The sequence below is a fragment of the Monodon monoceros genome, unplaced genomic scaffold (assembly GCF_005190385.1).
Source record: "Monodon monoceros isolate NGI ecotype Baffin Bay Population unplaced genomic scaffold, NGI_Narwhal_1 Super_Scaffold_1, whole genome shotgun sequence".
Lineage (NCBI taxonomy): Eukaryota > Metazoa > Chordata > Mammalia > Artiodactyla > Monodontidae > Monodon > Monodon monoceros.
This window is the reverse complement of record NW_021703765.1, coordinates 80,924,125-80,940,588: the sequence shown is the minus strand read 5'-3', so window position 1 is coordinate 80,940,588 and position 16,464 is coordinate 80,924,125. Positions and strand designations below refer to the sequence as shown.

The following is a 16,464-nucleotide window of genomic DNA, read 5'->3' as shown; positions in this document are numbered from 1 at the left end:
TGTATGGAAAAGGTACAATCACAGAATAAGAGGTCTTAAAAATTAAAAAGATGATAGCTGATGTGAAAAGTCTAATCAAAATCTGTGAAGGTAAAAGTTGAGGAACTCTTCAGGAAAGTAGAATACACAGACAAAGAGATGGAAAATGCAAGTGAAAAGACAGGAAACAGAATCAATAGCACATATCCAACAGGAATATTAACAAGAGAAAACAAAGACAAATAGTGGAGGAAATTATCAAGAGAATTTTTCATACTGAAAGGCTAGGTCTTCAGACTGAAAATACAGAATGCTTAGCAAACTGAATCTCATAGAGTACTTAGCAAAATGAATGGAAAAAGAACCGCCAAAGGTCCATCATTCTCCCTGCCCAAAATGCCCTTGCTTCCCAACTCCACCTACTCCAATGCCTTGCTCATCCTTTCAGATGAGGTCAAATGCTGCCTCCTTCAGGAAGTCCTCTTTGATTCCCCCACCACTTCTCCAATATGGTCTCACTCTTCCAAGCCCTAAAGACCCTAATATCTCTCTCAAGCTCCTTATTCTGCCATAGTTCTTTGGGCACCGGATTATAAAATCCTTGAGGACAAGGATTCGTCATTCTTCATTCCTCTTTGTGTTTCTTACAATGTCCAGCTTGGTGTCTTTCATATCACGAGCAGGTAAACAAGAACGATCATAAATTAAAACAATAAAAAAAACCTCCTGAACTCTAAAATTCTTCTTAAACGTATCCTGCTTAACTAAGGAGGAGAAAAATAAAGCCTTACCTTCAAGTTGCTGCATTGTTCTTTGAATATTACTTGCAAATTTCTGGATGTTCATTAAAAATTCATCCCGTATTAATTGAATGCTGTGATATTCTACTGCTTCCCCAGGCATGCTGAGTAGGTCTATGTCGTACTCAAAGGAGTCCAAGACTTCTCCAGATGTGAATCCCAGGCTCGCATCCTTGTGCTGACTGAAGGACAAGGCTGGCAAGAAAACCTGAAAAGCCAAGTTTACGAATCAAATCATTTGTACTATTTTTTTAGATTCCACGTATAAGCGATATCATATGGTATTTGTCTTTCTCTGTCTGACTTACTTCACTCAGTATGACAATTCCTCGGTCCATCCATGTTGCTGCAAATGGCATCATTTCGTTCTTTTTTATGGTTGAGTACAAATGAACTTATTTACAAGACAGAAATAGAGTCACCGATGTAGAAAACAAACTTACGGTTACCAGGGGAGAAAGCAGAGGGAGGAGGGATAAATTGGGAGATTGGGATTGACATATACACACTACTCTATATAAAATAGATAACTAATAAGGACCTACTGTATAGCACAGGGAGGAACTCTTCTCAATACTCTGTAATGACCTATATGAGAAAAGAATCTAAAGGAGTAGATACATGTATATGTATAACCGAGTCACTGTGCGGTACAGCAGACTAACGCAACACTGTAAATCAACTATACTGTAATATAAATTTTTTAAATAAGAAGCAAATCACACGTCATATTCAATAATTCATGCACTTAAGTTGCCTCTGGCTTTGAATATGCGATAATAGAAAGTAACAATACAGTGACAAAGTGAACTACTCCAGCCCAGAGCACAGATCTAAAGAAAGAGAAATTATATTTGACTGAGAATGGCCCAAGGGTAAAGAGTTTGAACCAAGCCTGAGGTGACTACCCAGAAGATAATACTGTATTTCTTTAGCTGCCGCCAGCCACAGGGCAGCTGAGTTAGAAACTATGACACAGGGAAGCGAGAACTGTGTGTTAACCCATCAGCTAAGCTCCAAGTTTGTGTGAAAGTGAAAATAAAGAAGATACTGAGCACGCGGTCTTTGGGAAATTTAGTTGAGAGAAGCATGAATTTATGAAATCACTTGAATACAATTACATAACTTACCCTCACATAGAAAGTGATGTACAAATGCCCACAGGTTGGTTGGCTTCTTTGTTTGTTTGGTGGGTTGGTTGATTGGGCTGGGTTTTGATTTTTGGTTTTGCCCGTTTTTCTTAAAATTTGATACGTCTTTTAAGACTCTTTTAATCTACATGTACTTCCAATTTATTGAAGAACCCAGAATGTTTTGAGTCTCCCAGCTTGGATTTTGCTGACTGCACACTCATGGTAGAACTCAACAAGCTCCTCTTGTCTTTTCCTGCAAATTGGCAGCTGGGTCCAGAGACTGGCTCAGAATCCCTTTGCCAAGACTATTGGTGTTTCTTCTATCAGGAGACAAATAATGTTTGGTTTTTCTCTCTTTTGGGGGGGTTGTTTTTTTGGTTTTGGGGGGTTTTTTGGCCACCCAATGAGGCATGCAGGATCTTAGTTCCCCAACCAGGGATCGAAACTGTGCCCCCTGCAGTGGAAGTGCAGAGTCCTAACCACTGGACCGCCAAGGAAGTCCTCTCTCTTCCTTTTTTTCTTTTTTTTGATTTTAGCATCCATTGATGTTCAATACCTAGATCCTTCAACACACTGAGAGCTGCACTACTGAAAGAGTCTCATTCTAAACTTTCTTTTTTTAATAGCTGAAATGCTTTTATAAAGAGACACTTCTCTTATCTACTATTTGATTATCCAGTTCATATAGAGAAGGCAGAATAAATGGTTAGAGCCTTCCCTTTATTTGCCCAATTTTCAAAAATAATAAATTGGCCCCCTATCATCCCGCCCCCTAGTTTCCCTCTCATCTCATTCTCCTCCTTCTATATTCTCTCCCTTGGCTGTTTCATCCAGTCCCTTGGCTTGACACCATGTCAGTGGCTCCCGTTTTGCAAAGGATCTCTCTGGTTGGCATGTGGAGAATATAGTGTAGGGGCAAAAGCAGAAGCTGGGAAATCTATCAGGAGCCAACTGCAATAGTCCCAGCAAAAGACAACATTGAGGTCTTCCTGGTCACCCTATCCAAAATTTCAAAAGCCCTACTTTTACCACCTGCCAACATTTCCTAACCCCTTCCCAGCTTCATCTTTCTCCTGAACTCCTGTCACTATCTAACACACTGTATATTTTCTCATTGATCTTGTTTAACGTAAATCTTCCTGACTAGGATGTAAGGTCTGTGAGGCACAGACCTTGACTATGTTGATTACTGCTATAGAATACAGTAAATGCTCAATAAATATTTCTGGAAGAACCCCTTGAGCTCTCCCCTGAGCTCCAGACTTATACATCCTGCTGCACACCTCAACTTGGATGTCTAGGAGGCATCTCAAGCTTAACATGTGCAAAATAGAGTTCTGGGGTTTTCCTCCAGATCCCTCTACCCCACACCCCCATCTCAGTAATGACCCCCAAATCTCCCTGCTTGTTCAAACACAAATCCTAGGAGTCATTCTGGATGCTCTTTTCCTAAACCTCCATATCCAAGTCATCAGCAAGTCCTGTTGGCTCCATGCCCAACATATTCTTTTTTTTTTTTTTTTTCTTTTGCGGTACGCGGGCCTCTCAGTGCTGTGGCCTCTCCTGTTGCGGAGCACAGGCTCTGGACGCGCAGGCTCAGCGGCCACGGCTCACGGGCCCAGCTGCTCCGCAGCATGTGGGATCTTCCCGGACCGGGGCACGAACCCGCGTCCCCTGCATCGGCAGGCGGACTCTCAACCACTGCGCCACCAGGGAAGCCCCCCAACATATTCTTGATGCTGTCTGCTTCCCGCTCCCTCCCCTGATTGAACTCTGGAGCCTAAACAACCATCATCCACCACTTGGACGTTTCCACGACCTGCTATTAGGTCTACTGGTCCCATACACTCTTGCCCCTGCATATGTTGTTCACACAACAGCCAGAAGAAAAATGCAAACCAGATCATTTTATTCCCGTGCTTCAAACCTACCTTCCTTTCCAAACTTCCCTCACTACTCTCCAGCTGCACTGGTCATCCTTCTGTGTCTGGAGCAAGCTAAGTCTGCTCCTGCCTCAGGACCTTTGCATGTGCTGTTTTCTCTGCCCAGGATGCTCTTCCTGCAGATCCTCACGTTTGATGCCTTCACCTCATTCCCCCCTCAATTCAATGCCACTTCCTCAGAGGGAAGGGGTCTTTCCTGACCACCTCAGTCCCACCCTATTACATATCCCTAATAACTTATCATTAGTGAATAAGGTTGCTTATGGGCTATTTTATTGGTTGTCTATAAAGAAAGCTCTGATGTCACCTCCCCAGCAAGGTCGTCCCTTACCACCACCCCCTGCACACACACACACGCATGCACACACGTATGAACAGGTCATTTCTATCACATTACTAGGGTTTATTTTCCTAATGCCACCTGTCACTACCTGATATTTTCCAGTTTATGTGTTGGTGTTTGGTGTCCTTCCCCCAGTATAACCTCCCATAGCACAGGGCTGTCATCTGTCCTGCTCACTGCTCCACTGTCCTCAGGGGCCATGACAGCACCTGGAATCTAAGAGCTGCTGACCACTTCTGTGTGGAATCAATGAATTAGATGGCCTTACTCTTAAACAGTGCTGAGATTCTTTTTTCCATCCGTACTTACCTGACATACAATATCCTTCAGGAGACCAAGCACATGTGAATTTATAATTCCATACTCCAGTGTTTGGGGCATAATTTCCACAGCTTCCTTCATGTCTGTCGCCTCAGAGATGGTCTCTAAACAGGAACAGATTTGGGGAATGAAATAAGGAGGGAAGTGGACACAGATAACATTTCCAAGCGTACGGGAACCAGCTCCTCCTTCGCAAGTAACTACAAAGGAATGTTCCAGGCACAGGTCAGGATATGCGCTCATTGAGAAACAAATACATGCTGAGGGTCGTGCTGTGGTTCAGAGGTTCACATAGCAGCACCCAGGAGCCACACACATGAGCTGATCTAGTTGGAGCGTCTACAGCTGAACAAGGATAGAAATACTTTGGATTTTCTAGAAACGTTTCTTGGGCTCCTTGCTTGCTCTGTCTCCCCACTCCCAGCCATGCCTCCCCAATTCATCACCAAAGTACCTTTCAAGTCACGGGCTTTTGGGGGTTTTTTTTGTTGTTTTTTTCTTTATTTTTTGGCCACACCGCACAGCTTGCAGGACCTTAGTTCCCCGACCAGGGATCAAACCCGGGCCCCGGCAGCGAGAGCACCGAGTCCTAACCACTGGACCACCAGGGAATTCCCAAGTCGTGGGGTTTTAAAAGACAAGTTTGGGAACAGTCTACCTCTCGGCCAGGTTTTCTTTGATGTGCACTCCCTCCCTCCCCATCTCCCCACCGGCCCCCTGATCAAAAAATCAGTCAGCACCAATCAGCTCGGTAGACACTTTAAAGGTCCCTTGGACCCTTCTCTCAATCTAACTGGGAAACACAGCAAACACATCAACTGCAATTATTTCACAAGCTTCAGTCTACATGCCTTTCCCAGCATCTGTGTAGTCGCGCACTCTTCTTTGCCTAATAGGTTTCGTTCTATCAGATGCTTCTTTACTGAAATAAATTTACTTACAGGGAAACTGTAAAAACTAAGTATGAAAGAAGAAAGAAAGCTTGACATCAGTGAAAGATAACTGTAAAAACAATATGATGAGAGTAAACAGTAATAAAGTCGGGGTAAATGCCGTTCCCGCCCTGCCCAAAGCTGGTTATTGCTGTTACAGTAAGTCCCCTACATACGAACCTTCAGGTGGAGAATTTTCAAAGATGCGAACGTGCATCTGGTTCCAGCAAGGAACCGGAACCTGTGCCATCAGCGTCAGGCGTGAGTGACATTGCAGCTCGCCCTCCGTCCCCTATTGCTGACGATCCTTCAGCTCTACCATCTCCCACCCCCCTCCCTCCTCCAACAGTCAGTAACTCTTCCTGCCTGTTCACTCGATGCCAGCCCCTGTGTGCCAGCTGTTGTCCTGCACTACTGTACTTTTCAAGGGTACAGATTAAAACTGCTTTCTTTATTTTTTGTGTTTGTTTATGTATTATTTGCGTGAAAAGTATTATAAACCTATTACAGTGCAGTACTATACAGCCAATCGTGTTAGTTGGGTACCTAGGCTCACCTTGTTGGACTTACGAACCAACCGGACTTACGAACGCGCTCTCAGAACGGAACTCATTCGTATGTAGGGGACTTACTGTATTGGGTTGTGATTACTGTTAAAAGGGAAGCATTGGGCTTCCCTGGTGGCGCAGTGGTTAAGAATCCGCCTGCCGATGCAGGAGACATGGATTCGATCCCTGGTCCAGGAAGATCCCACATGCCGCGGAGCAGCTAAGCCCCTGTGCCACAACTACTGAACACCGTACGCCTAGAGCCCGTGCTCCGCAACAAGAGAAGCCACTGCAATGAGAAGCCCGCGCACCGCAACGAAGAGTAGCCCCTGCTCACCACAACTAGAGAAAGCCCACGCACAGCAACAAAGACCCAGTGCAGCCAAAAATAAATAAATAAATAAAATTTAAAAAGGGAAACACTGAGCTGAGATTGGCCCCTCCCCAGACAAGAACTGTAACGGGAGTAGCTGTTTAATACTGAGCCTCTATCTGTCATCTTTCTTCTTATTCCCACTCACTTGGGAAGAACGAATTACAGAAGCTCAGAGCTTAGTGGTGAGGTCGTGATCCAAAGGGCCATCAAAGTTCAAAAAAGGAAAAGAAAAGCAACAGAATGTATGTTCTAGAATTTAGGGTATGCTATGCACAGGTTGGGAGGTAGAGGCAACGGCAGAAGAAATGGGGGAAGCGCAGTCAGAGAGAGCGGAGAGTCAGCCTGGATGGAATACGGCAAGAGGAAGAGCAAAGGGTCAGAAGAGACCAGAGAACAATCACTTGGGCAGTGCAGTGGGAATGCACAGCGGGAACATCCAGCCAAGAAGTTACCCTGAAGGATGAACTTGGCTTCTGAGTGGCACCTCCATCTAAAATCACACAGCCGAGGGAAGAGATATGGGAACATATGTATATGTATAACTGATTCACTTTGTTATAAAGCAGAAACTAGCACACCATTGTAAAGCAATTATACTCCAATAAAGATGTAAAAAAAATAAATAAAATAAAATAAAATCACACAGCCGGGACTTCCCTGGCGGTCCAGTGGTTAAGACCAGGCTTGCAATGCAGGGGGTGCAGATTCGATCCCTGGTCGGGGAGTTAAGATCCCACCTGCCACGAGGCACGGCCAAAACATTTAAAAAAATGAAATAAAATAAAATCACACAGCAACGTGGAGAAAGGCCACCAAAACTCGTCTTATAACTCAGGGTGACGTCATTTTGAATCTTCCTCTAATTGTTATAAATAGAACTAAGATGACATCAATACAGTCAATTCTCATTATTTGCAGTAGTTATGTTCTATGAAGTCACCACGAACACAGAATTAGTGGATGCTGAGCCACTGTTCCTACAGGAAATATGGGTCTAGGTTCCTGTGAACCTCTGGTCACAACATTTTCATCAACCATCAATATAAGCAGACCTCGGAGATACTGTGGTTTCGATTCCAGGTCACAGTAAAGCAAATATCGCAATAAAGCGAGTCACACGGATTTTTTGGTTTCCCAGTGCAAAAGTATGTTTACACTATGCTGTAGTCTATTAACTGTGCAATATCATTATGTCTAAAAAAAACAATGTATATACCTTAATTTAAAAATACTTTATTGCTGGGAATTCCCTAGCGGTCCAGTGGTGAGGGCTCCGCGCTTCCACTGCAGGGAGCACGGGTTTGATCCCTGGTCAGGGAACTACAATGCCACATGCCGTGTGGCACGGCCAAAAATGAAAGAAAAGAAAAACTTTATTGCTAAAAAATGCTAACCATCGTCTGAGCCTTCAGTGCGTCCTAGGAGTAACTTCAAAGATCACTGATCACAGATCACCATCACGAATATAATAAATAATGAAAAAGTTTGAAATATTGAGAGAATCACCAAAATGTGACACAGAGACATAAAGTGAGCAAATACCATTGGAAAAATGGCCCTGATAGACTTGCTCCACACAGGGTTGCCACCAACCTTCAGTTTGTAAAAAAAAAAAAAAAAAATGCAGTATCTGCGAAGCACAATAAAATGATTTCTGCCTGTATATAACCTTCCTTATGTGTGTTTCCGTTTAAAGACAAGTTATTTAACATTACTGTTGATTCACTAACATTGAACTCATGGCCAACAGCACCATCACTTACGTCTGAACGAAGCTTACGTTAACACACGAGTTTTCTCTGCCAGGCACATCACAGCCTTCCTGTTCTCTGAGCACCAGCCAGCGCTTCAGCACCTTCCTTGGGGACATTTTAAACAGCGAAATCACCCCAAAACCCCCCAAAATTAGAAAACTGTGGTACTAAACAGAGCATGATAAAGACACTTGTTTATAGCATTCAATGAAATAAGAAGGCAGTGCACGGCCTTGCCCGACCTCAGCTGGGTCCATGAGTGTTGGGTGACTCAAATTTTCCCCACTCTGTATGTGTCCTTAAATGACCATGAAAGCATCGAAATACTGATTGGGAGTTACAAAAATTTTGAGTGAGTCGGTGAAGTCGCAAATATGGAATCCGTGAATAATGAGGATTGACAGTACTGATAAAAAAGCTATCTTCTCAGGCTTCCCTGGTGGCGCAGTGGTTGAGAGTCCGCCTACTGATGCAGGGGACACGGGTTCGTGCCCCGGTCCGGGAAGATCCCACATGCCGCGGAGCGGCTGGGCCCGTGACCCACGGCCGCTGAGCCTGCGCGTCCGGAGCCTATGCTCCGCAACGGGAGAGGCCACAACAGTGAGAGGCCTGTGTAACGCAAAAAAAAAAAGCTATCTTCTCAAGGACATGTAAAAATTAAAGAGTCTCAGACATACGCACATGCACGCACACCCACACTCACACACGCTCGTGCTGGAAAGATACCTTTTGTATTTCTGAGAAAATATACCACATTCTGGTTCAGAAACTCCTCAGGAACAGGAGTACGAAGCACATGGAGATATGTCTTTTCCACGATTTGCTTAACAGTTTTCTGAAACACGGGGAACAAAAAAGTCATGTGGAGGTACAACCGTGCATCCAAATCACCTAATATTCACGTACACCTGAGCTCTCCACTCCGCGCACTGCTGAACTCATTTCCCAGCAGACCACACACATGAGCTGAAATTCACCCAGACGCGGAACTCTAAGCCTGACTCTTTCACCAACCGGCCACTGCAGCTACACTTGAATAAAGTGACCTGGGAAATGTCCAGATCGAGCTTTTCTGGGCCACAAATTGCAACAAACCTGTTCTGAATTCGGGTATTTTGTGGGGAGGCATATTCACAGAGCAGCTGAACCTAATTGCATTTAGCACGGCTCAGGCCAAACGTCTACATCCTAAGGTTATGCTCCCTCCCTGGGATCTGTGCAGTAAATGGTTAACTCAGCAGGCCTGGGTTGTCCAAACCCTGCACATTCCAACGGTTCTCAAGACTAGCCCAGAACCGGCTCCTGGGTGATAACCTCTAAGCTTTTGGAACATCCTGGCTGATCTGAGCATCTCTGTATACCTGGGGCCTTGGGTCATGCTGCAGAGTTTATACTAACAACATGATTTATGCTGAATGCCTGTTTTTGTTTGCCTGGGGCCCTGGGTCACACCACATCAGTTTGTCCTCTGGGGCGGCCGGGGGGCACTGCAGACTAACTGTGGGCACTTCACACCTACGTGATTACCCCCAGTAAAAACCCTGGACACCAAGGCTTGGGTGAGCCCCCCGTGATTGGCACAATGTCCTACGTGTTGTCACACATGGCTCCTGCGAGAATGAATGCTGTCCTTGAAGCCCCACTTGAAAAGGACAACTTGTGCCTATTTTCTCCCGGACTCTGCCCTGTGTGCCTTGTTCTCTGTTGATACTCACCTGCATCCTTTCACTGAAATAAACTATAACCACGAGTATAAAAGCCTTCCTGGGTCCTGTGAGTCATTGTGGCAAATCATTCAATCCGAGGGTGATCTCGGGGACCCCCAGACACAGGATTCTATCATCTCCACTCCAAGGCAATACGTTCCTTGTATGAGCTGTGGCGGTTACCCAGACTCATCCGAGGGCGTGAAATTCCCATTACCCCACCCAAGAGGAGAAAGAGCTGTGCGTACTTTGACATGGAGGTTCTCTACCCTCTCTTGGTCCATTTCTTCATCCTCTAGGCCGGTGGAAGGCTGAGGTACGGAATACGTTCTCAGCTGCAAATTCTTAGCTGCAAAACATGATTCAATGCGTGAGATGAAATACTTGGAAAATGAGGTTTCCTACTGTCAAGACCAGACCTGCATCTTGGACAACAGCATGTTTCATTCAGTCGGCGTGTTATCAAAAAGCTGAACGTACATTTTTTACAAACGAATCCTACTGAAGCCTTGACTTACATTACAATTAGGAGAGTGGTGCTGCAGTTTTGATGGGTCCTCCGTCGGAAATTTAACATGTGCGTGTGTGCATGTGTGTGTGTGTGTGCGTGCGTGTTCCAGCTACAGGGTCCAGTGAGTGACTTCTCTGAGATTTTTACTTAAAAGTGGGGGGTTATCCTCAGGATGAGACTTAGAGTTAACGTGTTAGCATCTACTCCTTTTTCACTATAAAACTTGGAACTGATGGGGGATGGAAAGAAAAGTAATCTAAATAAAATGAACGTATGTACACCTTGCAAGTCTACGGTTATCGATGTGGACTGGAAACCTCACAGCCTGCCAGGAACAGCCCTGAGAGCTGCTGACGAAGCCTGCAGAGAAGGGGGAGCTTTCCCGAACTGTGTGGGTCTTCCTTCGAAAGGCACTGGACAAAGTCAGTGCGACTCTGGAATCAAATCAACGCGTGGGGTCGGAATCCTCTCTGCAATGGGCTTTCTCATCCATCAACTGGGACAATAACATCTACTGGGTCAGACTCAGGAGGACTCGATTATATGTTGGCTGAGTGTCGGGCATGCTGGCTGGCAGAGGAAACAGTCTGCGGCCGGGAGAAGCAGCATTATTACAGCAAGAGCAACAGCCTGGACTCAAAACTACACTGATGGGTGCACTCAATGCCACCGAGCTGTATGCTTAGAAACGGTTAAAATGGTATTTCATAAAAGATAAAAGGAAAAAGAAAAAAATACACTTGGAAGGAACGTTAATTTGCTGTGTCAGAGAAGTGTTTCCTGACCTTTTCCTCAAGCAGCCTCCTCTCTCCCAAGTCTTTCCTGATCACGGATTTATTGGTGCCAAAGCAGGAAGCCATCAGTAAACATGGCTGTGGCCCTCATGACCACCGTCTGTCTTATCAAAATCCAACCTAGACAAGTCTCAGTAAGAATGGATGGTCAGGCTTCCCTGGTGGCACAGTGGCTGAGAGTCTGCCTGCCGATGCAGGGGACGCGGGTTTGTGCCCCGGTCCGGGAAGATCCCACACGCCGCAGAGCGGCTGGGCCCGTGAGCCATGGCCGCTGAGCCTGCGCGTCCGGAGCCTGTGCTCCGCAACGGGAGAGGCCACGACAGTGAGAGGCCCATGTACCACAAAAAAAAAAAAAAAAAAAACAATGGATGGTCTGTATTTCTAAACCTGTAGTTCTCCCTCTCCCCTCCCCCAGTCTTTACTAGGGAGGGGATTATTTTGTGGTTAAAAATAAATTCTTCTGAAAAAACTAAGATGACTATAGGAAACACTGCACATCGCCCCAATCCTTTTTCCCCTCTGGTTTTCAAATACTCAGGATCTTGGTAAAGTGCGGTGTCTAACCCACAGCTTCTGCTGTTGTAAGTGAAGGTGAGTTACGGGAGAAAGGGGGCTGTTTAGCTCTGCTGGTGACGTGATGGTCTGGAGCAGGGTTTCAATCTCAGCACTTCCGGCACTTGGAGCTGGATCATTCTGTGTGGTAGGGCCAGACCTGAGCATCGTAGGACGTTTGGCAGCATCCCTGGCCTCAACCCATGAGATGCCAGAAGCCCCTGCCCTCTAGTTGTGACAACCAAAAATGTCTCCAGACATCACCAAAGGCCCCTGGGGGCCAAAATCACCCCTGGTTGAGAACGCAGCCCAGGGCCAACGCAGGTAGCCACGGCTGCTTCATCACTACAGGAAAGTAACTCAAAGCCTGCAGGGGACCGAGTGTCACGGCCCAGCCAGGAGTGTCACAGCAAGCTCTCTAATGTAGACATTTCAATTCCTTAGCAGCAAAAGCCTTGACTCGCGCCTCTGATTCGCCCAAAGAGATGGCATCGGTAGCTGGCACAGTGGCAGCCTTCTCTACACAGCCCACACTGTGCGCTCTTGGCTGAGCTGTCGGAGACACTGCCGTACAAGCCTGGGTGTTTTTATGTTATGTGCTGTTCTGCGTGGAAGAGTGCCCCCCCCCCCCCCCGCCCTGAATTCGTGTCCACCCGGAACCTCAGAATGTGACCGTATTTGGAAGCGGTGTCTTTGCAGATATAATTAGTTGAGATGAGGTCTGATAAAAGAAACGTTCACATATTGAGATACAGAGAAGAGAAGTCATTCTGGCTCCTACATGAGTTCACTTGGATTTGATGCTCATTCAAATAGCTTGTGTGTGGCCTATCAGACCGACATTGTATATCTGCTTTAATTATTAAAGAAAAGGGCGCACTGACCCGAAGTAAGGGATGTCCACGCGGGAAGTGAAGACTGTAGAGGTACAGATGTCGAAAATAAACGTATGGTTGCCGGGGGGGTGAGGGAGGGAGGGATAAACTGGGAGGCTGGGATTGACACATACACACTACTATATATAAAACAGATAACTCATAAGGACCTGCTGTAGAGCACAGGGAACTCGACTCAATACTCTGCAATGGCCTGTAGGGGAAAAGAATCTAAAAAAGAGTGGATATACGTGTTTGTATAACAGATTAACTTTGCTGTACAGCAGAAACTAACACGACATTGTAAATCAATTATACCCCAATAAAAAAAATTTTTTTAATAAATAAAAAATAAAGATTAAACGCCTCCCTTCCTGGGACACCAATGCTGGTCCTCCCTTGATAATACGACTCCCTTCCCAGGTGCCAAGGCCTTGCTGTATGTGCTGTGCATGTACGTGCTGCTCTGTTGTTTTTTTTGTTTGTTTGTTTTTTGAAACCTTGAAGAAAGGTTTCCTGACTTGTTTAATGTTCTTTGTTCTGACAAGATATAAAACTGTGCTGAAAACCCTGCTTCTCCAGAGCAGCTTCTCAGAGTAACCTGGGAAGCTGGCCCCCAGGCCGTAGTCCTCAGTTTGGCTCGAATAAAAATCTTTTCTATTCTTATTATTGATTGTTTATTATTTTCGTCAACAGGTCATAGTGGAGAGGGTGGTCCCTGAATCCAATGACTGGTGTTGTTATGAGAGAAAGGAGGTGATTCAAACACACACACACACACACACACACACACACACACACACACACACTATATATAAAAACACATACACATATATACACACACACATGTATACACACACACACACACGTATACACACAAATACACATGTACACATGCGTGCACACACATATACATGCATATACACGTGCGCACAGAAACATGCATGCATACACACGCGCGCGCGCACACACACACACACACACACACACACACACACACGGCAGACAGCCATGTGACGACAGAGGCATAGATTGGAGGGATGTGTCTACAAGCCAAGGAACATCAAGGAAGCCTACAGCCGCCAGAAACTGGGAAAGGCCAGGAAGGATCCGGCCCCAGGGCCTGCCCACACCTTGATTTTGAACTTGTAGCCTCCGGCACTCCTTCAAGGCAGTGCTGTTGTTCTAAGCCACCCAGTCTGTGGTCCTTGGTTATGGCAGCGTCAGGTAGTTAATAATGAACCTATGCACACCCAGCACTTTCTCCTTGTACTTCTTACCAAGTCGCAGCTTCACAAAAGTAAAAAGCAGGAACTGATTCTTGTCTGGGCACGCGGGCCCCTCTCCCCAGTGCCGCTCACCCCCAATTCCAGACCTGATGCTCTATCCGCCGACTGGGTCTCTTCTTCCTCTTCTTCCTCCTCAGACGGGCCAGGAATCTTGCCGTCTTTATAGCCACATAAAGCAAAAGAAACAAAAAAAACATAATTGTTCCACTGCTTTCCTTGGCACTGAGGGTTGGTCCATGGCCCCGGGAGAGTCGTGCCTATTACAGTCGGCTGGAGGAGGTCATCAAGAAGACAGGACTGCTGCCCGACCTGCGAGCTGACCCCGGGCAATCGGAGGCCCCTTGCCCCTGCCCTGTCCTGGGGATGTCCACCCTGCCCACCATGCCCACCGTGGAAGCCATTTCAAGAATGCACCTGGAGAGATCACGTGTGGCTGAGACTGCCAGACAGTGTGGGTGCCTGAACCCCGGGAAGGCCTCTCTATATTAGATGCCGGCGGGCGGGCAGTGATCTCGGCCAGCCACGCCCAAGACCGCCACCTACTGATCCGGAGTGGCTGGCTGCCTCTTTCTCTGGTCTCTCCTTGCCCTCCGTTGTATGGGGGTGGTTTGTGAACCAACACACAGTCCCACAGAAACATCCCAGTTACTGGAAACAGCCTTAAGGGACATGAAAGAAAGATTTGTGCAAATTCCCCATGAGATGAAGGACACAGGATGATCACATAGTTACAAGCAACCCCAAAGAAATATAAATGACCATCATGCATAAAAAAAGAGGCTCAACTCCACTAATTATGATACAAATGTACATGAGAACGAGGAAGTGCATCCACCTTTCGTCTATGGGGTTGGCAAAAACTTTAACGATAATACCCAATGTTGGCAAGGATGTTGGCAAACGGACACCTCATCACCGTTGCCAGGTGTGGAGTGGGAGGGCCATTCTAGAGAGCAGTTTGGCAGGACCCATCCAAACTGTAAATGCACACACCCGCCAAGCCCACAGTTCCACTTTTAGAAATCTCTCCCACGAAATACCGAAAGAGTACAAAGGTAGACGCACATTGTGACGTGTGTAAAATAAAATACTGTGGAAAGATAAATGTCCATTCATTAGGGAATGGATAAATAAAATGTGGTACATCTATAAAGTTACATAGATCTATAGGTACTGACATGAAAAATTCTGCAAGATATCTTTGAGGGAGGACCAGTCACAACATACTATATAAAGAGTGATCTTATTTATGATTTCAGGAACTCTATATATATATCTACATATTATCATTATATACATACCATTATCTGGAAAGATATAAATGATGATAGATAGATAGATAGACAGATAGATCTGAGAAGAGATCTGGCAGGATATACACCAAACTACCACTAGTGGTTACCTACAGGAATGGGAACAGGGCTGAGGGAAGAGTGAAGGATTATTTTTTCACTTTTTATTTTCTGTGTTTCTAAATTCTATGTTATGTGAATTTTCAAGAGAACATCTTTCAGTGATACTTACTGGAAGTAAGTATTAATTACTTAATACCGTGTAATTTTTAAATTACTGTGTAAGTTTGCAATTTCTAAAAATTACTGTGTAAAAATGTAAGCAAGTTATCAAGTGATATGGACAGGATGGTTCCATTTTGTTATTTCAAGAAACAACACATGCTTAGCTATTAGAACAGCATCTTGGACTAGCTGTTGCTGGTCTAGACACCCCTCTTTCCTCAAGACCACCCTGCCAGCATCTGTCTCCATTCAAACTAGGAGCAGAGAGAAGTCTTGACCAGGGGAGAGGCAGAAATAGAGAGAAAAGAGGGATGAAGGGACACGCATTGACCCCACTCCAGGTCCTCTGGACAAACCAGAGACCCCATAAAGGATCCAATAAAACTGACCAAGGGTCTTTGTGAGTCTGCAGGCTTAATAAGCACAGGGTGAGTGACAACTTGAAACCCAGAGCTGGGGAGGAGGTCCCGTCTCCCCACCTCTGTCCAGAACCCAACCCCCAACACTCAACACCATACTAGTGCCCCCAGGAGCAGTAGCTTTGAGTTTCTGGGGACGGCATCCTCAGCAGGGAATACACTGCCATTCTCAAGATGTGATGACAGTGAGAAGACCCAGAAAAGGAGGGGAAGAGCGCTGGGGTGGGCTGAGGGGTGGGTTAGAGACAGACCAGAAACAGACATAGTGCTCGGGGGATTTCCGAGGACGCTTTGGAGGAATTAAGCAGGAGGACCCTCGGAAGTGAGACTAAATTCTCCTTTCACATGGAACAGGGGCATCCTGCCGGGAGACACTGGGCTGAACATGTGGTAGTATACACAGCACAGAAAACAGCCACGAACTATTAACAGAAGCCCTCAGAGGTCACAAGAAGTCCAAGTTGCATTCATTTCTTAGGGTCTCGGTATATATATATATATGTTCAAGTATACAAAATCAGGGTTACTGAAATATGGTACATGTAAAAGTCAATCCTGTTAGTGTATCTTTGTATCCAGAATTTCACTTGGTGATCATGAGAGTCTAAATTCAAGGTCCTATTATAATGTAACATCCAGGTCCAAAGGTCTTCCGGGGAAGGGAGGGGGGGA

The 16,464-nt window shown here is 45.7% G+C and overlaps 1 protein-coding gene across 1 annotated transcript in view; it reads right to left on the bottom strand.

The window, feature by feature from the left end:
- DNAH10 (dynein axonemal heavy chain 10) overlaps positions 1-16,464 on the bottom strand; it is a 149,111-nt gene that overhangs the window by 131,221 nt on the left and 1,426 nt on the right. Inside the window, exons 2-6 of the mRNA XM_029223933.1 lie at positions 13,943-14,014; positions 10,084-10,184; positions 8,856-8,964; positions 4,508-4,623; positions 771-987 (exon numbers count right to left, since the gene is read on the bottom strand). Coding sequence (XP_029079766.1) covers positions 771-987; positions 4,508-4,623; positions 8,856-8,964; positions 10,084-10,184; positions 13,943-14,014 — 615 coding nt within the window. The remainder of the gene's footprint in view (positions 1-770; positions 988-4,507; positions 4,624-8,855; positions 8,965-10,083; positions 10,185-13,942; positions 14,015-16,464) is intronic.